Source organism: Pollachius pollachius, assembly GCF_949987615.1.
Source record: "Pollachius pollachius genome assembly, chromosome: 12".
Lineage (NCBI taxonomy): Eukaryota > Metazoa > Chordata > Actinopteri > Gadiformes > Gadidae > Pollachius > Pollachius pollachius.
In genome coordinates this window covers 18,059,649-18,086,363 of record NC_136945.1, presented here as the reverse complement: position 1 = coordinate 18,086,363, position 26,715 = coordinate 18,059,649, and the positions used below count along the sequence as shown (strand labels likewise).

Here is a 26,715-nt window from a genome sequence, read left to right as displayed (position 1 = left end):
AATTTAACTTGTTTGTCTGTTGGTCTGATCATTTTCCTGTATCAATTCCCACCTGCAAACTCCAGTCCATTCCATCCATCCATCCACAAATAAACATTCCATCAGCAGATTTGTATTATGATGCATTCTCATTTTAGGCAAAGTATAAGACAATACTTTCTTAACAGTATAATTGTAACCATGAATAACTCATTCAAGTAACAATATTCAAATAGGCCTATTAACATTGTTGGGTAAGACAGAATTTGGTTTTATTCTGAATCCAGTGAAACACATTGGTGGTTTTAGCTGATATAAGAACTTTCAGGTGTTTATATATGTTTTATGTTTAAATATTTGGCAGATGCTTTTTTCCAAAGCGACATACATAAAAAAAATACATGAAAAACAATCACTGTAAAACATAATAATTTAAGGAAAGAATGTTGTTAATACAAGTAAATACAAAATATCAATACAAAGTGTCAAGACAGAATAAACTGCTGCTGCATCGACATTCAGAGGTACAGTCTAAGGTCCCTAAGATATATACATCTAATGTATTCATACATAGTTTATGCAGGATATATATGTCATTGTTTCTTCAACTTAAAAATAGCTGACCGTTTTTTTTATCCCTTCTCGGGATTATGTTCCCAGTCTGGTCACTTAAAAGCATATCAGAATATTCTATTACTGTTAAGTACAAGACACGCCTCCTCCTACTACAAGTTACGCCCCCGTCTTGCAGGACGCAGACAGACCCTACTCGGATAATGCAGGATCGAGAACCTGTTTATCCAATGCCCGCGTCGACCACTGAGGGCGGCAAAGAGCAGTCAGAGTGATTGTGCACTACTGCCGAAACACGCGAAGAAGAAACCTGGATGTAAACACAAGAACATGGCGGACGAGAGGGGTGACAATAACATCAACGAAGACATGGGCAACCGGTTACAGCTCCTACCTGGTCAGGATTAAAATGTCACACAGTCGTACACACAGGGCCACAGGCCACGTAACGCGTTGTTATAAAGATCGGATTGTATTCATCCTACTTTTTGCGTAATTCATCGAAAGAACATCAGATCGCAGCCGTGTAGACCAAAATAAAGACTTGTTTCACTTTTGTTTTCGCCGTTTTATAATTTATGTGTACAGGAGCAAGCGATTTCGATGTTTCAACAGGACCACTGTGATCATTATGTTATTTGATCAAGCACTTACTAATCAATGACGAAGTACAGCTAGACCGCCATCTTACATTCATACGGTTTGCATGCATAAGTATATAATTTAATCAAGTATATAACACATATTTTCCTTATCCAGAAAATGAAGAAGAAGAGAATGACATGGAGTCTGAAGACCGTGATAACGAGAATGCGGAGAAGCCCGACATCAACTTTGACCCCAGCCTCCCCACCTCCCATGCTGTAGGCGATGACACACTACCGCTGTAGTTTTCAACTGTTGCACTTTCCGTCTTTATCACACATAAATATAATTGATATGCAAATAACTTTAAAAAAACGAATAAATAAATAGCAAATAACTTGTTTTAGAAACTCGAGATTCACCTTTAATTACGTGGTTGCCGTTTGTTGGGTGAGAAGATAATGTCCTTGTTTCGTCACATGTGGGCGACAGTACTTGGGTGCAGACATGGAGGAGTTCCACGGCCGGACGGTCCACGACGAGGACAGCTGCCAGACCATCCCTGTGCTGCCCCACACGGCCGTGATGCTGCTGCCCGGCCAGACGCTGCCGCTGCAGCTCTTCAGGCCGCAGGAGGTCAGCATGATGCGCAGCGTCATCCAGAGAGACCGCACCTTCGCTGTCCTCGCACACAGGTACCAGCCAGCGACACCCCCCTGAAACGCACAAATACAGTCCGGGCTCCAGGGATACTTTTGTATGTTAATCAAAGGGGATCGGGACCGATTCAAATTGATCTACGTTTGGGATATTCCTCCGTTCAGCGACGCGGGCGAGTCTGAGCCAGAGTTCGGGACGACGGCGGAGATCTACGCTTACCGGGAGGAGCAGGAGTACGGCATCGAGACAGTCAAAGTGAAGGCGGTCGGGAGGCAGAGGTTCAAGGTCCACGAGCTGCGGACACAGGCGGACGGGTGAGTGTGTCAACGGGCCGGGAGTCTAAAGGGTACTCGTCAGAAACTAATGCACATGGCTGCGCCGTGCGTCGTATGGCACACCATGTAGTCTAGAACAATGAGCAGCATTCCCCGGAGGCATCCTTGGCAAAATCTAAATCTACACCTAGGACCTACGTCGGCCATTGCTGCTCTCTTGTTTATTGGTCTTTCCTTCCTCCCTGTCTCCAGGATCAAGCAGGCCAAGGTGCAAATCCTTCCAGAGTGCGTCCTCCCTGATCCCCTGAATGCGGTGCACCTCGTGGCCCTCTCCAAACGACACAAGCACCCCTCCTCCCGACCATCAACCCAGAGCGGCCTGCAGGCCCAGTGCTGGTGGGCCTCCTACCGGCAGGTCAGACGCACGTCTTATACAGAATACGCCGGGTTTAGTCAGTTATTTTTCCTTGGGATATTTTGGTATAACTACTATATTGACTCCAACAACACATTACAATCCTGACAAACATATACCTTGTGTGTTTTTGTGTTTCCCTCTGCAGAGAAAGTTTAGCTGTGCCAACCTGACTCCGTGGCCCCCGTGGGTCTACGCGCTGTACGACGCTGTAAGTGTTCCAGCCTTCTGTTCACTGCTTCATAAGTCCAGGAACATCCAGCAAAATACACACAAGTTACAGCTTCCTTGCACTGTCTTGCAGGAGTCACTTATGAACAGAGTGAGGAAACAGCTTCACGAGTGGGATGAGAACCTAAAGGACGACTCCCTGCCTACCAACGTCATAGGTCAGCCTCTGCAGAACACACGCGTTCACACACCTGTGTTGGATCGCGGCCCTGTAACCTTCCTCATCGTCTCTGTCTTCTTCTCTCTTCCTGTCAGACTTCTCCTACAGAGTGGCAGCGTGTCTGCCCATCGACGACGCTCTGAGGCTGCAGCTGCTGAAGATCGGCAGCGCCATCCAACGACTGCGCTGTGAGCTGGACATCATGGACCGGGTAACTGTCCTCTCTAGTGCTCTGCCATACTGGGGGACCCCCTTTCCTGAAACGATTTTCATAGCACAAACAATGGAGTTCTCTGAAGAGCTACTTTGAACTTTCTTCCCATTCACTGAACAGGTACACATAGCAGAAGTCAAGTGTTCTTCAGTGAGGTCATCCATACCCCTGTACTATTATTCAAAAGTACACAATTTCATTATAAATATGACCAAGCACTCGCATAACACACTGTAGCTCGGAGCCCGCCATTATAAATATGAGGAACACATCCACACACTCTCTAGCTCTCTGTATCCCTGAGCTCGCCTACTGGGCCCATAACCCCTGCATAGACACAGAGAATGGTGACATCAACTAAATGTGGTAAACAACATGGTGAAGCAACCTTCTTGTTTATCACTATCTCCCCTCCTCAGTGTACCTCCCTCTGCTGCAAACAGTGCCAGGACACGGAAATCACCACCAAGAATATGATATTCAGGTAAGACCGGAAAGTTTTTGCTCATCGTATTGGCCTTGGGTCACACGTTCATACACACAGGGTGTGTGTGGCTTCACAGCGGCCCGGACCTCTAACCTGTCACCCTGACCTCTGACCTGTCCCTCTGCTGAATGAACAGAGCAAGCTTCACTCAACAGAGGGTTCAGTAAAGTGGTGGACAGACAGGGGAGGGGTCTGAGGACAGTGAGACGAGGTCAGGGACAGAGGTTCTAATGGAGGCTGTCTGTATTTTACTGTGTGGTGTTCAGTTGTTAATAATAATAATGGGTGGGGGGGTTGCCCTCTCTGTCTCTGCAGTCTGTCTCTGTACGGCCCCATGGCTGCCTACGTCAACCCCCACGGCTACGTCCATGAAACCCTGACGGTGTACAACGCCAGTAACCTGAACCTTGTGGGCTGGCCCTCCACCATGCACAGCTGGTTTCCAGGGTAACGCCGTTCATCCACAAATTCTCATCCACTCATAGGTTGGGCCACCTGGAGGGGTGAGGTAGACTGTGGGCTGTATGGTGGCTGATGTATTGACCCCTGAACCACCTCGGTATAGGTCTGTAGAAGATGATGAAACAAGCAGGAGGAAGGAAACTTTCAAATGTAGTTTGGCTCTAGTTGATGGTACACCTACGAGGCCGTTAGGTTAGGGGACCAGGGGAGATACCCCCCCCCCCCCCCCCCCCCCCCCCCCCCCCCCCAGTAGGATATGGTCCACACTGTGACTACGTTGTCTTGGGTCCACAGGTACGCCTGGACCATCGCTCAGTGCCGGAACTGCGGCTCCCACATGGGCTGGAAGTTCACGGCCGCCAAGAAGGAGCTGTCTCCCGCCCGGTTCTGGGGGCTGACGCGCTCGGCCCTGCTGCCCCGCATCCCCAAGGGCGAGGGGGAGGGCAGCGGGGAGGGGTCCCGGCTCCTCTGCCTGTGAGGGTGGACCACCACCCCCATCCCCCTTCCCCTACTAGCACCACCACCACCACCACCACCACGTCAGGTGGGGGCTCCACCACCATCCAGTCAGGATGGGAGTTCCTCCTCCCTCAGCCTGACACCTCACCACCCCATCTAAACCAGACCAGGGAGAGTCGCCTTCATACGGCCTACAGCAGCAGAACGGAGCAGAGCGGAACAGGTAGAACGGCTCTTCACGGAGCGGCGCTAAGAGCCGTGAGGGCACACTACCACTAGCGGCCACAGGGAGGGACAATAACACACAAAAAAAAAAACATGGCCATACTACAATATTAGCATGCTAGTTGTGAATAGAGCCTCCTGCTGCTGCCGCCGCCGCCGCCAGTACACCTGTTCTTGTGGCTTGTTGAAATTGCCTGCTATGCTTTTATCATCACGGGATCCCTGACTCCACCAGAGTCTGAACTCTGAGGGACTTCCTCAAAGTGTCGTTTCTCCAACATTCGGTTTGACGTGACTTCAGAACATTGGGGGATTGTGGGGTGTAACTGTTATTTTGGTTGGATCTATTTCAGGAGGATATTTGTGAGCAGGAACTGAAATGTTGGTTAAACACATGAGTGGGTGTCGTATTTTGTACGAGAAGGTTCGGGAATGTCTTTCCATCAATGGGGATGGAAGCTTTATATTTTACTGCCATGTTTTCTAAAGAAATGAAAAAGCTTTTGCCTTTAATTACACAGAAAGTTAATGACTGAACCTGGGGAATGAAAATCCACTTGGTCTTCTGAATGATAAGGTAAAATTATCTAAGTCTTTCACACTTCAAACATCTTGCATTATTACAAGTACAACTAGCCTGTGTAGATTCTGTGTATATAAGAGATAGCCGATCGTGGCTAATATATATGTTGTTCTGCCGTGTACAATGTGAAACCGTATCTCATAGCTATTGATTTGTATCAAGCCGTATCAAACCCGTCTGACGCTGATGTACAGACTGACACTGATGGACAGAGTGGAATCAGAAAACTGTACAGCCGAAAGGTTTGAAGGTTTGGCTCTTGGAACCAAAGTCTGGGTTCCAAAATCATGAGGTTGAAAATAAAATGGGTGGTACCATTTAAATAAATAAATTATGTTTTTGCATCTAGAATGTGCAAATTCCAGATAAATCTGAAGTAACTTGAGTTCCCCACAAACACGTGAACAAATCCATATCTAAAGTCAATACATGGACCTTCATACATGCTGCTCACTTCCTATCATACAAACCGCTGTCAGGTATAGGCCTATCATGATCAAGATGACTGGTCTATGGTAGTTATTTGGTTATTATTATATTGTGTATATCTGTATAGAAGGCTAATACACATGCGTCATCTTTCTGGCCTGAGCAAAACAATTCTGACTGGGGAGCTAGGGCACCACTGTGACGCAGTACTTCGAAGAACGTCGACAAAAGCCGAAGAACGCCACCTGCCAAGCCACAGTACCCGCCCAGCTGGGGGCGTCTCCTTTCCCTGCGTTCGTCCAATCAGGACGTCGATCGCCGTCGCATGACGTTTTTAACCGGAAACCGTGATGTAAACAGCCGTGGAAGAAATACACCCAGTAAAACTTCTCAAAGCGTGCAACATTGAAGATTCTAACATTTATACAATACGGATATCGGTCAATAATACGGATGTTTTTAGAATCAAATCATTTGATTCCGACCACCGAAGCCGATAGACCAGTCCTGTCTCCTCTACCGCCCGGTAGCCTCCTCTAGACCGTCCTTCCAGTCCCGCGATGCCACAGGAGGCTCCAGAAGACGCAGGAGAACCAGTGCTCCCAGTTCTCCGCTCGTTGAACACCGGGATCCTAGTCAAAGCGGTGTTCGCTAACCACAGCCACCGCGTCGTGCAGCCCATCTGGATCGACTTCAACGGGAGACCCCAGCAGTACAACGTCATCCAGCCCGGGACAGGCCGCGAGATGGACACCTATGTCGGTATGTGTGTGCCTGCTTGTGGTGAAGGAACAATAATCCACGAGCAAACAGGATAGGACTTCATCTACTCACTTTGTGTGGACCGGAGCAGTCCAGTCCAACACTGTTGGCAGAGCTGTGTAACGTTACGTCATCCACACTCGTGTGTTCATGTTCCCATCACGTTGTTAGTTATAACAAGTTCACTGGAACTAACCCTAGTACTCATCAGCCTTACACGTTGTTAGTTATAACCTGCGCTACTGCAACTAACCCTAGTATTCATCAACCTTACACGTTAACCAGCTCCACTAAACTAACCCTACTACTCACCAGCCTTACACATTGTTCGCTCCAGAGTTGGCCTCTGAGCACATCTACTGGAGGGGCAGGGGTCCCCCGTAGGGGGGGCACTGTCGTTTGAGAAATATTTTAACGCAGTGGAGTCAAACACAGCAGAAATGCACACGTTTGTCTTTACTAGTATTAGGCTAATTAATTATTATTATCATTATAACTATTATTAGTAGTAGTAGTAGTATTTGTATTATTATTGTTCTTGTTGTTGAGGCTATGGATGCAGCCAGTTTACACATTCACACGCACAAAGACGATAGGCCTAATACAAGGCGGAGGGTGCTAAACGCGCTAATAAATGCAATAGTTACACAGGTATGATAAGTCAGACATAGGTTATTTTTACCTCAACATTTTATGCACCTTAAAAAAAAAGGCCTGCCACTGGTTATAAACATTAGACAACAGCCTCCAGACTCATCAAAAACACCCCTGGACAACATCAGGGTTATAAACGTTAGACAACAGCCTCCAGACTCATCAAAAACACCCCTGGACAACATCAGGGTTATAAACATTAGACAACAGCCTCCACACTCATCAAAAACACCCCTGGACAACATCAGGGTTATAAACATTAGACAACAGCCTCCACACTCATCAAAAACACCCCTGGACAACATCAGGGTTATAAACATTGGACAACAGCCTCCACAATCATCAAAAACACCCCTGGACAACATCAGGACCGCTGACAGAAGCACTGCATTCGGGCAACAAGTAACCACGCAACAGGCAGAACTAACACAAAACCATACTGCAGTCACGTAGCCTACAAAACACATCAACAATCCACCTGCTTAGTAAGCCTTATAATGAAAGCCAGGGCTTTCATTATAGCCCTGGACTCTTAACTCAAGAGTCCACCTCAATCGAATGCGACAGGTCAGGCATAAAATGTAAACTGATAAAATGGCGAACTGATAAAATGCAGCGACACTATTTTCGTTTCGAACTAGCAGCTATTTGGATTCTACGCGCAAATGTAACAAGTTTACTCAGCAACCAATGAGCATTGACCGTCACCGAACCTGGCATGTACAACCAAAATTATGCGATTTCCCCTTGTATTTCATTGAAGTTACAGTTTGCACATTTATTATAATAGTAATAATTATATCTAAAAGTATTTTTAGGGGGGGGGCACCAATGGCCGCTAGGGGGGGCACGGCCCACAAATGCCCCACCTTGCCGCCGGCACTGATTCGCTCTACCAGCTCCGCTGGACTAATAACCCTGCCTGACCCGTTGTGCTCCCAGGTCACCCGTGGCTCTTCCGTGATGCGGACACCGATGACCCGTTGAGGGTCAACAGCAAAGAGCTGTTCCTGCCTAAGCCAGCGGGGGACGGAATGCATTCATTCGCCAAAATCACTCTACCAGGTAAAGTTATCAGGTTGACTCCGATATTTCAGTGGTTGCAAACAGGGCAGTTAATAGGAAGTCTATTTGTTGTGGGCAGGATTTTTTTTTTTTTGATGATGATGATGATGATGATTTCAAGATGGTTTCAAGATGCCCAAGACCTGTCTGATTCTTTATTAAGTGTACCTCTATTTACTGTAAGTGACACGTTATTGTCAAAGAGTATCCCAAGTTCAAAACGTGGATAATTAAAAGTTGATTTATTCCATGTTCCCTAATCAGAACTGTAAGTGTACATCCTAAGGTGATATTATTTTCCTACTGATGGTGTTGTGGTGGACATCAAAAGGTGATAATATTAGTATAATACTGATTGTAGGATCAATAGGTCTAATTAGTGAAGCTTCAGCTTGGCGCTCCGTTTTCCCTTCGACGCATACCTCATCCAATATCCACAAAAATAATCCACCGGACCACAGCGTGAAGTTTAAAGGGTTTACTTGTCAAACGCAAACTACAAAAATCCTTTTCCACAACGAGGTTATGATTAGAGGCAAGAGATAGAAAGAGAGCGAGAGGTCAAAAAACTGTGGCTCCACGCTTGTTATCCTGACAGTCTGTCACCGGTAGTTAACACAATTAAGTTCCTCTCACACTTCAAAATAAAGTAACTAAATGTGCGCATACACCTAAAATATTGCAAGTGAATTTCAAAATAAAATTCTATGTATTCGAAATTAACACAATTAACTATTATATTATTTAACTTAGAAAAATCCAAACGTCATCGTAAAACATGAACTTAAATAAAGCAAATAGGCATATAGGCTCCTACACTGATGGTGTTGTGGCGCTCTGTCCCCAGTCCTGAGTCTGAAGGAGAGAGCTCTGCAGGTGGTCCGGCGCCTGGTCCGGCCCGAGGACTACAGGAGTCTGGAGATCGCTCGCAGCCTCCACGAAGATCTGGAGGACCAGCCCAGCGTGCTGAAGGACATGAGGCTCATCATCCAGAGGGTGGAACAGCGGCTCCTAGAGGACGGGCAGACCAGGAGGCGGGACCCTTATTAGAGCACTTCTTTAAGGGTCACTGGAGACTGGAGGCGGGACCCTTATTAGAGCACTTCTTTAAGGGTCACTGGAGACTGGAGGCGGGACCCTTATTAGAGCACTTCTTTAAGGGTCACTGGAGACTGGAGGCGGGACCCTTATTAGAGCACTTCTTTAAGGGTCACTGGAGACTGGAGGCGGGACCCTTATTAGAGCACTTCTTTAAGGGTCACTGGAGACTGGAGGCGGGACCCTTATTAGAGCACTTCTTTAAGGGTCACTGGAGCCTTAGTGCACTGACTCATGAGGCACTGCAGTGTGGATACTGGAGTCTTCTCACTGAAGGCACTGACCCTTAGAGCACTTCTACTTCTCACTAGAAGGCAGGACTCCTTCAGAACGACATTATGGACACCCCCAGAATACTGACCAGTGAATGCTTGCGTCAAGGATTCAGTGTGAAGCGGGTGGAATTGAGAAAGTGTAAATGGCAATGTCTTGGAGTAAATGGCAATGTCTCATTTGAAAACCTTGGAGATAGTATACCTTCTCTTTCTTCGAAAGAAGTGTCGCTTTTTCAGCTGAACCATCATATTCTATTCTTGTACCTATCTCTTTCCTAAAAGGAAAGTTTTGTATCTATTCCTCTTTGCCTGCATACCAATGTGCTTCATTATGCTATTGCAATCAAGCTTTATTCATCTAACAAGGGGACATTTAGGGATTGTTGTAACCAGGAGAAAGAAACTTCCACACTTTAAATAGTTCTAAATTAGAAATATATAAAAGTATTCGCAAACATGTAACCTAATAAAATATATTTTCCCAGCAAACTTTTGATTTATCGTTATGCATTCATCTTAGATGCTTCCTTTTTTTAAGTCTTTTACTCTCCTATCTCACTTCACATTTAGTTTTTGAACTGCACAGGCTTGGTTCTAAAAGTACCTTTTGAAGAGTTCTGCTGTGCTTCCCGTCTCTAGGAGCAGTAGGCCTACAGTGGTCGGTCTTCTGTGTGTATGCTCTGCCCCGGATGCAGGTACATAGTGAACCCCACCTGCTCTAGTGTGGTGGACCTGCTCTAGTGTGGTGGACCTGCTCTAGTAGGGTGGACTCCCACCTGCTCCAGTACGTTAGACCCCCACCTGCTCCAGTACGTTCTGCTTCAGGAGAAGTCGCCCGGTCGGACTCTTTGTCCGGCCGGCGCCCGGCTCCGCGTGAGGCCTTCATTCAGGACGATATAGGCCAGGGTCTGTTACCAGGCAACAGGGAAACAGAACCCTGCTCTTTGTGAAATGAGCTGGTTGGAGTAGAAATGCAGTCTGCTGGTACGAAGGGAAACAATGGCTCGAATATCTTTAGACAGCAACAGTGAGTTTTTGAATCGTCTGCTCTTTGCCTCCAATTTATTAATCTGTATTTTCTTACTGCAGAATGCTGACAGGATAATCCTATGTTGATATAACTCTCTCCACCAGCATGACCTCATGGCCAAGAAGCCATCCTGTGTTGTTTCCTCGTCTCCACACGGACCATTGGACTGTCATGAAGACAATGGTCAGAAAAGACTGGGTTAAAGGGCATAAATGTTTTGGATCTTAATGTAATATTACAAGAACAAGCTTTTTTTCATTATTCCCAACTAGGTACCAACTTGTTATGGTCTTGTTCCGACCGCCATGTTAAAGAATGAAGGTCAGTAGAAATACACAAATGACACGTCACCTGAGTCTCCAGGGTTGTACTGAACATCATTTTGGGCTGTTCATTGATGAAGATTTACTGCTGTGCTGCATCATTTCGGACCAATAATAACATCTCTCTTGGTTCTGGAGACTTCCGTGTACAGGATTCAGATGTGGCCGCTCACACAAGCAACTACTGCCTTCTACCTTGTCTGACTCTGCAGAGAGCAGCGACAGCATTCAATAACTCGCTTGCAGAGCAAGGTATGAGTTCAAACTGTTTGATGAACCAAATACACAGAAAAGCAGGGTCATTCTGAACAATGCAGTTCTTAGGACATGGCTGCAACAACTAGGCAGAGGCTAGGTATGTTTCTCTGCAAAAAATAGCAAAGAAAATAACTGAAATATACATAACAGTAAAAACAATCGCAGACGTTTAAAGAGGAGACATATTAATCCGCCCCATATGACATCACTAGTGGGCGTGTCCACCTAGATCTGTGCTGGATAGATGAGCAACGTTTACTTCAGTCCACTGGGTACGCTGGTGATATGTCCCCTTTAAGATATGTCCCCTTTAAGAGACTGGAAGGATTTGGAATGAGGATGGGAGAGGACTGTTCAATTTACAAAGAATGTCACATTTCTATTCAGGTGCGTCCCTCAGGTCCCCCAGGATGAACCCGGTGTCCCCTCGGAAAAAGCCTCCGTACAGGAGCGAGTTTAACGAGCGGGCGAGGAGGGGCTTCTGCTATTGGCTGCTGGAGAACACGCCCCCAAAATGTAAATTAGAATAAGAAAATGGATGAAGTTAGGTTGATTGTTTTGAGAATAGTCCACCAGTGTAATATCTATCATGTATACAACGTTGCATTATTATTATATATATTTATTATATATATATTTGACAAATGTGTGCATCTCATAGAATAAAGCACTGATGGGAGAGCAATATCATCTGAAAAGGGGTTACTTTCTGAACTGTCTTTTCATTTAGACACAGAATACAATCCTGTTCAGAATCATCTGCACAACGAGCATGTAGACCGGGACCTTCGTATCACTGACATTGATTACCTCTGGTGGGCTAATGTTACGTTGGTCTTTGTTTAGGTCACAGATCCAGCATCGGCACCTATAAAACCTCTCTAGGACTACCGAGGGTTTGAGTCGAAGCTGCTGCTCACACGCACTCACACACCAATAAATAAACATGAATTTAACAAAAAAATGAAGACCGCTTGGTTCATTTCTTTCTATTTTCTAATTGCATTTCTTGGCTTCTCAAGACTAGAGCAATCATGAGTCAATCAACTGTCAAAAGGAAGATGTTTCTAAAAAAAAAGAAGAAAGCAGTAGACTCAGCCTACTACATCATATCACTCTGGGTCATGTTAATTAGGCCAATCTTTTAATCACTTAATTAGGTTGATTAAGTAGGCCTATCATAATCTCCTTTCTACATCCTTTATTTAAATTCTAGAGGTAGGCCTCTTTAAACGCGTCAATCGCACTGCTTGCAGGCAGCGGGGTTCCGTCATGTCTGTCCGTCTGCTCTGTCCGCCCGTCTCTCCGTGTTTCCGCTCTGTCTGTCCTGTCTATTCGTCTGTCTGTCCTCCACTCCCTTCGGTCTCTCTGTCCTGTCTATTCGTCTGTCTGTCCTCCACTCCCTTCGGTCTCTCTGTCCGTCTCCCCCCGCTCAAGGGAGGAGGGCGGGCTCTTCGTCCGCCCGTCTGTCTCCTCTCCCCCTCGCACGGGCTGTCCGTCCGTCCGTCGCTGTTCCCCTCGCTCAGAGTAGGGTTGGATTTAGTGATTCGTTTCCGCGAATCAGTTTGCGTCATTCAGTTCGCCATGAGGAGTCGTTCGCGAATCGTTCGTTCGTTCGTTCAGTCGAGTTTCCGGTAGCGGTGAATCGAATCATACACGGTTCTCTGGGTCAGTCAGACTCAGCCCCTAGTTCGTTCGTTCGTTCAGTCGAGTTTCCGGTAGTGGTGAATTGAATCATGGAATGAACAGCTCAGACTCAACTTCTCCCTCGTTCTCATACGTCAACATTACAACTTTAACCAAAAGCAGCAGGATGGGGGGTGTAGTTGATTATTGGATGTTTAACATATCATCAAAATAATAGACTTGATTTAGCAATGATGGTGGGTGTCCCGGGTGTTTTAGGCTCTCATAAACAGAACCCTGTGCAGCCCAAGACTGAATCTAGCTGCCAAAATTAACACTACCTTCAAAACGAGAGGTGGTTAATTGTGAAAAATGCATTAAACTGTCATCAGACAACGCAGTTATACGCTATTGTAATGACCTCGCCGGTGACATAACGATGTCCAGTAATGAGTACTTGAAGGAACTTTAATGTAACAAACCAGGTCACTGAAAACCCGTAGTCAACGCAAAAAGCCACACTAACAACAACCGGTTACCCGGGCAACCCCCCAACCCGGTCCCTTCAACGTGCAAGCCCCCACCCTCCTGTTCTCTCAAGGCCCTCCCCCAGCTGACTTGATGATTCGCCCCCCACACTGATTGACAAGAAGAACAATCAATGCATGCACAGAGAACATCTGGCATAACGGACAACGAAATACAATGCAACACATAACACACAAACTCTTTAAATGTCCCAGGGTCGCTACACTATAGACTCTCGCGATTTACATTGAAACGAATTGCGCGGTGACTAGTCTTCACAACGAGAGCTGGTGGGTTGTGAAAAATGTGGTATAAAGGCTGGGACGAATTTCGAATTATAAATATGTACAATGCATCCTTTAAATACGTCCATGCAACAGATGGCCAATGTGAATAATAGATAGCTCGCTCACTAAGCCCATTTGTTTTTTCCCCATTAAACCGGTTGATTTCTGTCTCTCATTGACTAAATTTCAACGAGAGCGTCCTAGACTCAGTCCTAGAACAGCATACGATTGGCTGGCTCTCGTGAGTCGTGTCTCTCAGTCGGTCCCTCCTCACCACTCACACAGTGAGTAAACGAACTGTCAGCGAGTCAGCGACTAGTGGGTCTGGGAGGAGTCGAGTCTGAGAACGAACGAGGCGAACGAGACGAACGATAGAGAGGACCCAGTTCAGTTCGTTCGTCTTAACGATTCGTTCATTCGAACTGATTCGTTCGCGAACGAGTCAACACTAGCTCAGAGCGGGCTTCTCTGAAGTGTCAGTTCACCAAACGACACTCAGGTATTTTACTTGTCTAAACTAACCGTGTACACTTTAACATGAACCACATCGAGGCCACCAGTCATTCTGACCTAACCGCGGAGACACATTTTGACATGTTTAATGAGTTTAAAAAGTTTAACGAGATTAGTATGAATAAGTCGAACTAGCTTGCGGCTACAGCTAGCGGCTACAGGCTAATTCATAGCAAATAAATCCACATTCTAAACAACCTGAAAACACCATCCAGGCCTGGAAAAACTTAATTTCTGCTTTTATATTCTAAACGATGGCTTTTTGTTTTTAAGTATTTTGTACATATTCGTACTAAGAGTTACATTGACAATCAATACCATATGGTTTGAGACTGAACGTCACCTCACAGGGAGTCAGGCAGATAATGCTACCATGCTAATGTCAGATAATGCTACCAAATCGACCTGTGATCGATATTTTAATCAGGTGTTAATCAAGTGTAATTTTAATCAGGTGTTTATCAGGTGTTCAAAATGGGCAAAAACAAAAGAGCGGTGAAGCTCGATCGGTCGCGGATCGGAGTGAACCGCCCCGAGAGGAAAGGGGGACTAACCCTACCCTTACTCCCATCCAGTACCGGGTTGCTCTTAGTCCCCAGGTCTTTGCTGAGCCTGGACTCTCCAAACGGAAGGCATCCTGTCCCATCCAGGTGCTTCAGAGATCAGTTTACCCCCAAGGTAGGCTCACTTATTCAAGCTTCACTTGTTTCACACATTCAAACAAGACAACTTAAAAGCAATATTTTAAGTGCCTTACAATGTAAAAATCGTTCTGACTTCAGTGTTTAATTTTAATTGCATTCTAACTAGGACTCTCCTCAGTCCACTGGCAGACTGGTCGAGAGCCTGAGAGGGGAAGCCTCCATTTTGTTATCCCGCTCTTTCATCTCAATGAAAAAGATTGCGACACTAGAGGATTGCTCAAGGGCTTCTTTCTCCAAGGCAATGAATGCAGCCATTGGCCAGAGAAGAGGGATGTCCCGGGGGAGCCGAGTGTGGACTGAGCGGTTCAGTTCGGAGCCCTTCTCCAACAACGACCGTGACACCGGTTGCTGCTCCCCTCCTCCTGAGACTGACGATGAACCCTCCGACCTGCTGTTTGGAGGTCAAACGTTTCCCAGGCCGCCGTTTGTGGAGACAGAGACCAAAGAGCAGGCCAGCCTGAACACTGAACGCATGGCGTTTTTCCCCAAGCCCACCAGCTACCCCTCGGGTGACCATGCTTCTCCTGTCGCTGCCCAGGACGTCACCTACCCCTCTCTGTCCTCTCACTCCCTCCCTGGGCAGATCGTCCGACACAGAGACACGTCTCCTCAGCTCCCCCAGAGAACCTTCTTCCTGTCCCCCAAGCAGCCGACCTACTATCCAATCAGATCACCCGAGGTCTCTACCACGCCGCTTCGCGAGGAGCCCTTTGGAGAGCATCCACCTCCAAACATACCCCCCTCCTCCTCACATGATCCTTACGCCCTGCCCACTTGCACGGGGAGAGGTCTGCCATCCACGCCAAGCTCCCTCCCCCTCTTCAGCCTGTTCTTCTCTCCTCTCTACCCCTGCCTCACCTCCGTCACGCCTCGCAGGCATTCAGACATGGGTGTGGACCTGCCCTTCTCCCCCTCCTATTACCCCAGCAGCCCCAGCAGGAGGCTGTCAACCGGGGCGGAGCCCATCTGGGCCAGCAGCGCGCCGGTGGGGGGGCACACAGGGTTCATAGACACCCATTGTCACCTGGACATGCTGTTTGGGAAGTTGGGCTACCGGGGGACCTTCAGTCGCTTCAGGGAGATGAACAAGAGCACCTTCCCCGCGGAGTTCAGCGGCTGCATCGCAGACTTCTGCAACCCCCGTCTGATGCTGAAGGAGGCGCTGTGGGAGGGCCTGCTGGCGGAGGACCAGGTGTGGGGGGCCTTCGGCTGTCACCCCCACTTCGCCAAGGAGTACTCGAAAGTCCATGAGCGAGCCATCCTGGGGGCCATGCGCCACCCCAAAGCCGTCGCCTTTGGAGAAATCGGTCTGGACTATTCTCACAAAAACAGCACGCCCACTTCAAAGCAGAAGCAGGTGAGGTTCTCTTTAATAGGCAGAGTGGATTGAATGAATGTCTCTCATGAGATAAATTTAAACTTGATCAAAGTTTTGTTCATTTGTCTAGAAATGGATGAAGGCTACCTCCATGTCTGGTCACATTAACAGTCTGTTATTAGTTTGGATGCTGTAAAGGTCATCTTCAGTTTGGCTCCTCCAGGTGTTTGAGCGCCAGCTCAGGCTGGCTGTGTCCATGAAGAAGCCGCTGGTGATCCACTGTCGAGACGCAGACGACGACCTGCTGGTCATCATGAAGAAATGTGTTCCTCGGGACTACAAGATCCACAGGTACGCATGTGACACCTCCGTGGTCTGCAGTCTCACTGGGTTCGTCATCACTCCCAACAACGAATCCTAAAGCAGTTTTAGTAGCATGGTTCCCCTTGGTTACGGCCCTGGATACTGAACGTTGTTTAAGGCCTTGACTGGGGGGGTACAAACGGTAGGCTCGGTCAAGTGGCCCAATCAAACAACACTGAATCCATTTTAATACAAGGCCTTTTTACAACCACAATATATAAATCACGACTAGTAATTCTTAAAATATTTTTTAACAATATTGTGTATTGTTTCTCCTTCTTCTGAAAAATGTACTGATTGTAAGTTGCTTTAGATGAAGCGTATGGTCCAGATACCCTCTCTTCCCAGCTGCCCTGCTGGAGTGGGACTGAAAGTGTTTTGGTAGATGACTGTCTCTTCTCCACTGTGACCGGGCCTCATAATCCCTACTTGCAACTAGTACGCAGTCAACAAGCTTTAAACAGTATACGTGTTGGCACTGGTTTTACGAAGGGTGCTCCTCCTTAGCTCACTTGCATCAGTGTTCCTCAGTCCAACAAGGTGTGCTCTAGCAACACGGGGCCCACTGAAAGTCTTAATATAAATGCAAGCCACTTATTTTTGTGTAATCAGAACCATAATCAGCCAAACTGTGTACCAAGGAAAACATTGTCCTCTCCTTCCCTACAGAAAAAAAGATAAAAGCGTCTGCTAAGTGTCCTCAATGTAAATGCAATTGTAGGTTTGTGAGACAGCGTCTCTGCCCCTGTTGGTTAATCTCTCTACTCTGTGCAGGCACTGTTTCACCAACAGCTACCCGGTGATCGCGCCGTTCCTGGAAGAGTTCCCCAACCTCTGCGTGGGCTTCACGGCGCTGATCACCTACCAGCGGGCCACCGAGGCCCGGGACGCGGTCCGGATGATCCCCCTGGACCGCATCGTCCTGGAGACCGACGCTCCATACTTCCTCCCCAGACAGGTAGAGATTTTACGATACCATTTTTTTTTTTTACCTTACCGATTCCTGAACTTGAGTGTCGGCCAATAACAAGTGTAGATACCGATACAGCATCAAGCATTGTAACTACTAATAGCACTTGTTCTCATTGAAGCGTTCTCTTACGATGACGGCAATGTTTAGTCGGTTAATTTACTGTTGAATGCAGCATAACATCGTAGCGTTTGATGTTCTCTACTTGTGTAGTGAAAGAGCTAGACATGTGATGATGTCGGATCGGTGCATTGCATACTCGCTGATACCGCATTTTAGGCAGTATCGGAGGTACATCTCTGTGTGCTTGTGTTCCTCAGGTTGGCAAAGCGGCCGACCAGTTCGCCCATCCAGGAATGGCCATCCACACGCTGCGGGAGATCAGCCTGCTGAAGGGCCAGGACCTCCCCACGGTGTTCACCGCGTTGCGCGCCAACACCAGCGCGCTGTATGGGGTCTGAGCGCCATCGCTATTAGCATCACCAGCGCGCTGTACAGGGTGTGAGTGCCGCCGCCGTTAGCTACACCACCGTGCTTTATGGGGTGTGAGCGCCGCAGTAAGCAACACCATTTCTATTCCTTTAGCATTAGCCCCTTTAGCACTAGCCCCTGACGGGCATTTTCTTGGTGTTTTTGCCACCAAAGAAAACGATAAAACACCCAAGTGTTTACCAATTTTCTAATTGTAATCTTTTGTAATTGAGATTGTTGGAATTCGTCCTGTTGTTTGAACTGGTTCTGGGTCGTTCAGGTCCAGCGGCCCATAAGGAATGAGTTCTTGTATGACTCCAGTGCAGCCGGTTTTTGTACTACTTTTCATACTTCCTATTCAACATTTGAAAAGTTTGAATTGTACATCTACAAGTAGTGGATTTGTAACCATCATTTGTTAGCGTTTGGTGTTTCATGTTCTAGTTTCACATTCTCTGGTGTCCTGCTGTTCATTTGGCATGGTGTTGTAGTGATGGGATGAATTTGAAGCTACCGTAATTAAAGGGTTTCTTCCTATTGGAGTCTGGTTTTAGTCTCCAGGGCCTCAGTCAAGGACTCATTCATTAGTGTTGAGCTGTTTGTTACCACCTCAGTCTTTCTCCAGTTCATCTCTTCTATCCTCTACTGCAAACTGCGTGTGGCCTTATCATCTCCCCTAGGTGTGTTTAAATGAGTGAGGAAGCTGGGTTAGGATTGTGTGCATAAGCATTAAACAGTTGAGACTCCTAGAGGTTACCTTGATTGCAGGCACCAGGCCAGCTTCGGACTAATTTCACAGCAGTCAAGTTCATATACATCAGAATTATATTCATAAATCAGGCTATATCTTAATATGAAAAACAAATGAGTAATGTTTCATTTGCCCTAAATGTTGCACATACTTTTCGATATAGCTCTTTGTTAAATGTATAGATGTGACATGCTCAAAATAAAACAAAACAAATGGATAATTTGCATAGATTTTCAGACTTTAATAATTAAATTGATGTGAACATGCTTATTGATGTCCAGAGCTTTGAAGGTCACTCTGTAACAAAACAAACAAGATTTTTGTATAACAAGAGTTGCAAGTTATATTATATTTGAACGAGTTTAGCAGACTGAGAGAGTAAAACGAGAAAAATCACCTGCCGCCTCGGGGTCTCCCACGATGTTCTGCAGCAGTTGGTGCAGCGCCCGGTAGAACTGGAACTCCTCCTCCTGCAGGGTGAGGCCGACCTCGAGGGGGGCCGCCACCTGCCGGGGGGAGGAGAGGGGGGTGACCGGGTCTGAGAGCAGCAGGGGGCGCTGCCTGCTGTCGTCGCCTACCTCAGCGTAGCTCCTGTCATGCGGCGGGGGGGCCGACTCCATCGCTTGACGACCGACGCGAGGCTTTCCTTTGTCCTGGAGGGGAAACGTTTATATTGTTGAACGTGCAGGGCGCATTGATGTCAGGACATCGCTGGGTGAAAACGGCAGCAAGGAGACCTTCAAATGTACTGAAGAGGATTAGGGCCGCGGGAATTTTTGAGTTCTGAATTTATAGACAACATTTTGAGGTTTAGATCAGAATTTTAGTCTCAGAATTCTTATTTGAAAATCAGAATTCTGAGATTAAGATCAGAGCTCCAAAAAAAGAATCACATATGGCCCTAATCCTCTCCCGTACAAATGTCCTATAATGCAGCTGGATGTGTACAAACTAGTGAGCTGTTTGATGAGCTGTCATCGGGTCTTAATGGAGGAGACCGCCCTTACCCCTAACCCCTAATCCTAAACCCTAACCCTTACTCCTAACCCTAATCCTTTACCCTTACCCCTAACCCTTATCCTAGCCCCTAACCCTAACCCTTACCCTTACCCTTACCCCTAACCCTACCAGGGGTTTGTGAGCAGGGCTGAGGAAGGTGACGCCTGCCCGGGACGGCTGGCAGCAGAAGGCCAGAGCGCACAGGAGGAGGATCACGGAGACGGCCTCTGGCTTCATGGCTGGGCTGGGGAGAAGGACGGACCCATGGAGGAAATGAGCAAAGAAACGCGCTGATGGTGGTTTCTGTGAATGCAGTCGTACTCACCAGTGGTTCTGTTCCTGATGTGGTTTGAATGTATCAGGTCCAGGCTAAATTTATACCATTTGCCCTCATTGTCCCTCGTGTCAATAACCGGTTAATGTTAGATATTGTTTGACTGTTCAAAGGATTGAATCGATAACAAAGCAGGCATTGCTCTGTTGTGAACTGCAGCAGGCCTTCTTATCAGACCACGGTCCATTAACGAGCAGATCCAACAAGGATGCAGCGGTCGCTGATACAGGTTGCCCAACGATTGGAAGTAAGTTCCAATTTATAAAGCTTTTTATATGACTGGGATAGACCGACTAAAATAAACCAATTGAAAATAACCATGCATTCAAATGACTGAGGATAATAACGTATTTCTAACATTGGGCGACACAAATCCAACCATTAAATGTTCATCAAATTAGATTTGAGGTTATCCTAACTTTAAATTCAGGTTATTAAATTTACAGTGTGTGTGTGTGTGGACGCACACATGTTTATGCACAAATTGTAAACATCTCTGATTGTGTCAATATGTATCACACAAATATGTCAGTTTGACACAAACATGAGTATAAAAAGGTTTTCTACCCTTTTGGTTCCGTTGTAAATGTACCAGAGATCCACCAGGTGGCACTCACCCCAATGAACCAGAGAGATCCACCAGATGGCGCTCACCCCAATGAACCAGAGATCCACTAGGTGGCGCTCGACCCCCGCAGCCTGGATCCCAATGAACCACCGAGGAAGAACTATGTTGACGGCTACTGTAAGCTAGCAGTACATAACAGGAATAAACATGGACAAGAAGAAACCTTTCAAAGTGACATCTTCTTCCGTGAGTGCCAACATAGATCTACTGCTGTACTATCTATACATGTCTGAATGGGGTCAGAAACCCTTGTTCTCTTAACGTGAGCGCTATGTTAGCCTCAGAGCTCCTGCTGAGTGTGTCTCCTCCTGATTCCTCAGCTGGTTGACCTGAAGGCTGAACTCTACAGGAAGCAGGAGCAGTGCAAACATGAGAAACTCGGCCAGGAAAATGGAGCAACTGGCGTCAAAACCAAAGTCACTGTCAAGGTAGGTTCTCTCGGTTTAGACGACAATAAGCCCAACTGCCTCAGACCTGCTCTGCTAGTGTAAGGTGTTCTAAGATGTTCTCATCTGGACCAGTAGAAACCCAACGTGTGGACCAAGCAGAACGAGGGGGTGTCTGAACGGAATCAGAAGGATGTGGAGCAGGCGTCCGAAGAGGAGACCAACCTGGATAAGTCGAGGTGAGAGTCACATAAGCCTCCACTCTACACTAGATTAGTATTTAATCAACTAAATCCACGGTACACTAGCTGTATTTAATAAACTACTTTCTATTGAAATCCACCCGTTTTTATGTTTGTGAATAGGAGCAAATTAGAAGAAAAGGCCAAACTCTACGAGCAAATGATCAAAGGAAACCTTCCAGGTGAGTCCATCCCCCATTCTAGACTGGAAGGATTTACATTAATAGTGTTTTATTAAGGGTTCAAACTGCTTGTGCTGGGACAACACAAGGTATAACAGCTTGTGTCTCCTTGTTTGTCCCATGTCAGATGAGGAGACGGAGGCCATGTTTCTGGTCGATTTCACCCAGAAGATTATCGACCGGAAGAAAGAAACCCGGGACCAGATGGAGAGGGAAGAAGAGGAGAGAACTATGGCCGCCCCCGTCCCGGAGCCCCAGAACCCGGGGGAGGAATGGTGAGCCCAGACCAGCTCTCTATGAGCCGTAGCCGACCACAGCAAGGGACCTTCTTCCTCTTTATGGGGGTTTTCACATGCATGCGTCAATTATATACACAACATTTACTTATCGAAGAAAAATGCTAAAATTAAAAAAAAAAAAATGGAAGATGACCCTATTGTAAGGGTTAACATAAACCCCTTGAAGGCTAAGAATGCCTTTTGTTTCTTTGTAGGGTAGACTATGTGGACGGTCTCGGGCGCTCTCGGAGGTGCATGAAGAGAGATCTGCCGGGCTTCAGGAAGATGGATCAGAGTCTCACTGGCACAATGTAAGCATCTCCGTACAGCAGGTAGTGTGAAGGCCTCGTCCCTCTTCTGGATGGTCCTGATGTCCACCAGGGGACTGAAACGCTGTGTTCCCTCCTCAGAAACATTCAGTCTTTTCTGAATTCCAAAGGCAAGTCCTCAGGTGTACAACAGAATGGTGAATGTGAAAGCAACCTGCCCACAGAATGATGTCAGCCAATAGAGTGCCTGCTTTACACAAAGCCTCCAATAGAAATACTACAAGGACCGACCAGAATAAGAACAGTATACAATGAAACTGTTCGGTGCATTGAATCTTTCAGTGAACATCAGGGAGTTTAAAGTAGACATTGGTGATGGTTAGTGAAGTCCCCCCCTTCAATGTAAAGCGTCTTTGAGTGTCTAGAAAAGCGCTATCAAAATTCAATAAATTGTTATTGCCGTTCATATGACGGAGGTTAAAACCTGCTTTCCTTCTGATTGATCTTGACCTTTCACTCTTCCCCCCCCTGAGACCTGATGTCTCAGCAATACTTCAGAGTTAATCTTAGGCCCGCGTTCTTTCCGTTGAACCTATCCCTGTGGTGTTCTCCGTAGAAACACGTCCACAGAGAAGACCCTGCTGTCGGAGGACATGCGGCGCGACCTGCAGCGACAGCAGTGGGAGCGGGAGGAGGAGGAGGCGATGAAGAGGCCCATCGGTCCCGTCCACTTTGAGGACATCAGGGAACAAGGTGGGTGGGAAGCCGCGCAATCGCGTAAAACATCTGGCTTCCTGTCGCCCTTTTTGGTGACGTGTGAATGACATTGGCATGGCGTGGAGCCTGAAAGGCGTTTCCTTTCCCTCTCAGAGGCTCGGGAGCTGGGTGTGGGCTACTTCGCCTTCTCTCAGGACCGGGAGCAGCGCGACAAGCAGAGGGAGACATTGGACATGCTCAGAGACCAGGTAGGGGCTGGGGACACCGGGAGGTACAGGGAACTGTAGTCCCTAATGAGTTCATTATTAAACACCTATCTGCTAAGTCCTGAGAGTCCCGAGCATCACATCCTCCATCCGCGCGCCAGACTCTGACGCACACGTCAGGTGTTACCGATGTCTGCGTCAGACTACGACACATGTCGGGTGGTACTGGTGTGTGTGTCAGACCCGTGACACACGTCAGGTGGTACTGGTGTGTGCGTCAGACTCTGACACGCCGTCAGGTGGTACTGGTGTGTGCGTCCGACTCTGACACGCCGTCAGGTGGTACTGGTGTGTGCGTCAGACTCTGACACGCCGTCAGGTGGTACTGGCGTGTGCGTCAGACTCTGACACGCCGTCAGGTGGTACTGGCGTGTGCGTACTGCTGTGAACTGTCTCCCTCCTCGTCTCCCAGACCACAGAGCAGCGCGGTAAGCGAGAGCTGCTGAAGGACAAGAGGAAGGCGGTCCTGCAGGCGCGCCTGGCCAAGGTGAGGCAGAGGAAGATGAAGGGGAGGCCCGATGAGGACGAGCTGAAGACGGAGGAGGTCGAAGGTCAGCGTTCAACCCCTCCCGGCGCCCACGCGTCCCCAGCTTGCTGTCGTAGCCACTAGTAAGGGATCGCTGTTTTCCCGTTTCTTCCAGACGAGGGAGAGGACGTGATCGGCCCCTCGCCCGCGGCCCAGGAGACCCCAGTCGTCAGGCCGGACCGCCGAGTGGAGGTGGAGGTCCAGGAGAGGAAGGACACCAGGCCGGGGGTTCCCCACGTCAGGGAGTGGGACCGCGGCAAAGGTGAGCAGCTCCGATACGAACCGAGTTATGATGTTGAGGACTGGGGAGCTGCACCCCTCTATAAGGGGGGGGGGGGGGGGGGTGGGCAGGGTTAGGGAGTTGGGGGTTCTACGAATCTTGGTCCCAAGTGTTTGAATTCTCCACCCAACCTCAGGTTATTGTTTGGTTGGTGGATTAAGTTCTGTTTCTGGTCCAGAGTTCATGCTGGGTGAATGGACGGACCGCCGGCGGCAGGAGAGGGACTCGGAGTTCGCTCCTCCGTCCGCGTACTACGCCGAGAAGAGGCCGCGGCAGGAGAGGTCCTTCGCTCAGGAGAGCACCTCCAGGATGTCCTTCAAGTGGTCGGGTGGCTCAGCAAAGAGCTCCTCCTCCCGGGAGGAACCGGAGCCCTCAGCCCCGGCCAGACCCCCGGCCAGCCCCCCTCAGCCCCGCCCCACGCCGCCCGTTGCCACGGCGCCCGCTGCCACGGTGCCCGTCCCCACGCAGAGCCGAGCGGCACCGCGACATGAGCCCCCCAGGCCTGCCGCTGCACCGGCCGCGCCGCCGAAGCTGCCGCCCCCGTCGGTACCCTACGCCCAGGGCCCCGCCCCCTTCAGCTTCCCCTTCCCCGCGCCCCCACAGCGTTCTCCATTTGAACCCCCAGCCGGACCCCCGGCCTACGCTGCTCCGCCTCGCCCCCCTCCCCCGTTCCCCTCTCAGTACCCTGGGCAGTACTCCCCTCTCTACCCCCCCCACTACCCCCCTCCCCCACAGAGTCTCCCTCAGCCGCCCCCCCCTGGGGCCCAGGGCCTGTACCCCTCTGGGGACCAGCCACTGTACCCCCCTGGGGCCCAGGGCCTGTACCCCCCTGGGGAGCAGCCACTGTACCCCCCTGGGGCCCAGGGCCTGTACCCCCCTGGGGAGCAGCCACTGTACCCCCCTGGGGCCCAGGGCCTGTACCCCCCTGGGGACCAGCCACTGAACCCCCCTGGGGCCCAGGGCCTGTACCCCCCTGGGGCCCAGGGCCTGTACCCCCCTGGCTGCCCGCCCACGGCCGGCTCCCAGAGCCTGGATGACATGCTCTCCTTCTACAAGAGCTCCTCTTAGAGTTCACCACTGAACCCTTAGAGCTCATTAGAGTTCAGCGCTCTGAACAGTCAGAGCTCCTCTAGAGTTCAGCACTCTGAACAGTCAGAGCTCCTCTAGAGTTCAGCGCTCTGAACAGTCAGCGCTCCTATAGAGTTCATGACTCTGAACCATTCGAGTGCATATAGAGTTCAGCGCGCTGAACCATTAGAGCTCCTATAGTGTTCAGCGCTCTGAACAGTTAGAGCTCCTATAGAGCCCCTACACTCAACAATCAGTTAAAATGTGGACTTGTGCTTCTAAGATGTGAGTTGTTGTATCTTACCGAAACCTTCCCATAGGAAGGAGATTGAGACTGCCTTTTGTTGTTTGAGCCTTTATTAAAATCTAATAGTGATGTTTGTGTGATGTTTTTACACGAGTGAAGTCCTTTGCAACTAAAAATGGATACTATGCATTTAGTCTTGAGGTTTTTGTTTCTCAAGTTTGCCCCACATCGTTTTTCTCGTTAAACCACATCTCACCTACTTTTTGAGTATTTATTAATTGAGATGTAAGAGTTCTGCGTTCGTCCACAGCATTCAAACATCTAAACCTTAACATCACGTTTAGCATCTGAAGAACCGATCAACAGCAGCTGAAGAAGTATCTCTAAGATGCTGCCCAGGAGGCTGATAATTCAATATGGGTCTGCTAGTTTACAGCATGGATGAGTCAGACCTCAGCATTCTTATCAGACGTCAGACCTACAGAAGCTAAACCCACCTCCCAGAGGTATGGAAGACCTGTGTGACCTGACCTGGGCAAGATCGACCTCATATTCCTGCTGACGCAAGGCCACCTTCAGCTAGAGCCAGCAGAACTTCTAATCCCCAATCCTTCTCCGGAGCCCCTGCACCTACCACCGTCAGCCACCAGGGGGAGCCTCTCCCGTTGAGCCCGACATGAGGTCGTCACTCGGCCAGGCTGAACCGTGTTCACACGCAGGAAGACTCGTCTACTTCTCCGCACCAAGCTTGTAACCGCTTTGTGCGATACCCGAACCAACATTAGTCTATCAAACCAGCGGTGGGATGGAGTGGTGGACGGTCTAAAGCACGAGGGACAGATGACTAGAAACACTCTGATCCCATCACTGCCTGCTTCTCTCGAGGTCTCCCTCCCCTCGCCCTGTTCCTGGCTGCACACGTCTCCTGTCTGTCAGCCACAACATGGAAACCATCCAAACCCGAGCAGGGCCCGGTCCCACTCCCTCTGGCCCCGTCCCAGTCCCTCTGTCTGGGGAGGCAGCTTTCGTCACCTCTCCACGCCCGGAGCTGCCATCAAACAGAGGTAGGGGCAGGCTAGTTGCCATGGCAACAGTGTTCATCCCTCCTCCCGTCCTCTCTGTATCCAGTCGGCCTCTCATCACCGGCTCCCGCCCTGGCCCTCGTCACTGGAGTAAGTGCCGGCCCCCCCCCCCCCCCCCCCCCCCCCCCCCCCCCTCTAACGCCACACCCCCAAGAGCACCACGCCACCTACTGCCACACCCCCTGACGCCTCCTCATAGGTGGTCCTGGGGTACAGCAGGTGGGCTCAGCAGGGTGCCGTGCCCTGGTGTCCTGGGGCACACATCCTCTCTGTATCCTCCACCCTGACGGCTCCACGCCTCGACCAATGGGCTGTGGGCAGAACACGGCAGACCAATCATCAGACCTCTGGCCCAGCAAACGCCACAACACAGCAGGTAGGAGAGGAGAGGAGAGTTGGACGAACTGGGGGCTGAAGGGACGTTGTGGTCTAACGTCTCGTTCCATAGTTCATATTTCATAGTGGTGATGACGGACCC

The 26,715-nt window shown here is 48.8% G+C and overlaps 5 protein-coding genes across 5 annotated transcripts; 4 read left to right on the top strand and 1 right to left on the bottom strand.

The window, feature by feature from the left end:
* Positions 1–882: 882 nt before the first annotated feature.
* crbn (cereblon) lies at positions 883–5,666 on the top strand (the record flags this gene model as incomplete). Its single annotated transcript, XM_079748632.1, has 11 exons — positions 883–949; positions 1,312–1,415; positions 1,630–1,832; positions 1,962–2,111; positions 2,325–2,487; positions 2,636–2,698; positions 2,792–2,876; positions 2,974–3,089; positions 3,512–3,576; positions 3,895–4,026; positions 4,336–5,666. 11 exons carry the CDS (start codon positions 883–885, stop codon positions 4,517–4,519), a joined length of 1,332 nt encoding a protein of 443 aa, XP_079604758.1. The 3' UTR covers positions 4,520–5,666.
* A 229-nt stretch (positions 5,667–5,895) lies between these two features.
* Positions 5,896–10,067, top strand: vhl (von Hippel-Lindau tumor suppressor). The gene is made up of 3 exons (XM_079747470.1): positions 5,896–6,499; positions 8,096–8,218; positions 9,066–10,067. The coding sequence occupies exons 1-3, from the start codon at positions 6,298–6,300 to the stop codon at positions 9,266–9,268; spliced, it is 528 nt and encodes a 175-aa protein (XP_079603596.1). The 5' UTR covers positions 5,896–6,297; the 3' UTR covers positions 9,269–10,067.
* A 5,034-nt stretch (positions 10,068–15,101) lies between these two features.
* Positions 15,102–17,972, top strand: tatdn2 (TatD DNase domain containing 2; the record flags this gene model as incomplete). The annotated part of the gene is made up of 4 exons (XM_079747684.1): positions 15,102–16,217; positions 16,402–16,529; positions 17,316–17,499; positions 17,832–17,972. 4 exons carry the CDS (start codon positions 15,102–15,104, stop codon positions 17,970–17,972), a joined length of 1,569 nt encoding a protein of 522 aa, XP_079603810.1.
* Positions 17,973–19,095: 1,123 nt separating this feature from the next.
* ghrl (ghrelin/obestatin prepropeptide) lies at positions 19,096–19,969 on the bottom strand (the record flags this gene model as incomplete). The annotated part of the gene is made up of 2 exons (XM_079747683.1): positions 19,096–19,386; positions 19,862–19,969. 2 exons carry the CDS (start codon positions 19,967–19,969, stop codon positions 19,096–19,098), a joined length of 399 nt encoding a protein of 132 aa, XP_079603809.1.
* Positions 19,970–20,783: 814 nt separating this feature from the next.
* Positions 20,784–25,236, top strand: ccdc174 (coiled-coil domain containing 174). Its single transcript, XM_079747903.1, has 11 exons — positions 20,784–20,880; positions 21,015–21,122; positions 21,219–21,319; positions 21,446–21,504; positions 21,632–21,779; positions 21,998–22,093; positions 22,668–22,804; positions 22,922–23,016; positions 23,447–23,585; positions 23,676–23,822; positions 24,019–25,236. The coding sequence occupies exons 1-11, from the start codon at positions 20,842–20,844 to the stop codon at positions 24,906–24,908; spliced, it is 1,959 nt and encodes a 652-aa protein (XP_079604029.1). The 5' UTR covers positions 20,784–20,841; the 3' UTR covers positions 24,909–25,236.
* The last annotated feature ends 1,479 nt before the right edge of the window (positions 25,237–26,715 follow it).

Coding starts and splice junctions, on each gene's coding strand:
- vhl (XM_079747470.1), top strand. CDS start 6,298: ATGCCACAGGAGGCTCCAGAAGACGCAGGAGAACCAGTGCTCCCAGTT. Junction 6,500..8,095: donor CGAGATGGACACCTATGTCG/GTATGTGTGTGC, acceptor TTGTGCTCCCAG/GTCACCCGTGGCTCTTCCGT. Junction 8,219..9,065: donor CGCCAAAATCACTCTACCAG/GTAAAGTTATCA, acceptor CTCTGTCCCCAG/TCCTGAGTCTGAAGGAGAGA.
- ccdc174 (XM_079747903.1), top strand. CDS start 20,842: ATGGACAAGAAGAAACCTTTCAAAGTGACATCTTCTTCC. Junction 20,881..21,014: donor TCAAAGTGACATCTTCTTCC/GTGAGTGCCAAC, acceptor CTGATTCCTCAG/CTGGTTGACCTGAAGGCTGA. Junction 22,094..22,667: donor CAGAGTCTCACTGGCACAAT/GTAAGCATCTCC, acceptor TGTTCTCCGTAG/AAACACGTCCACAGAGAAGA.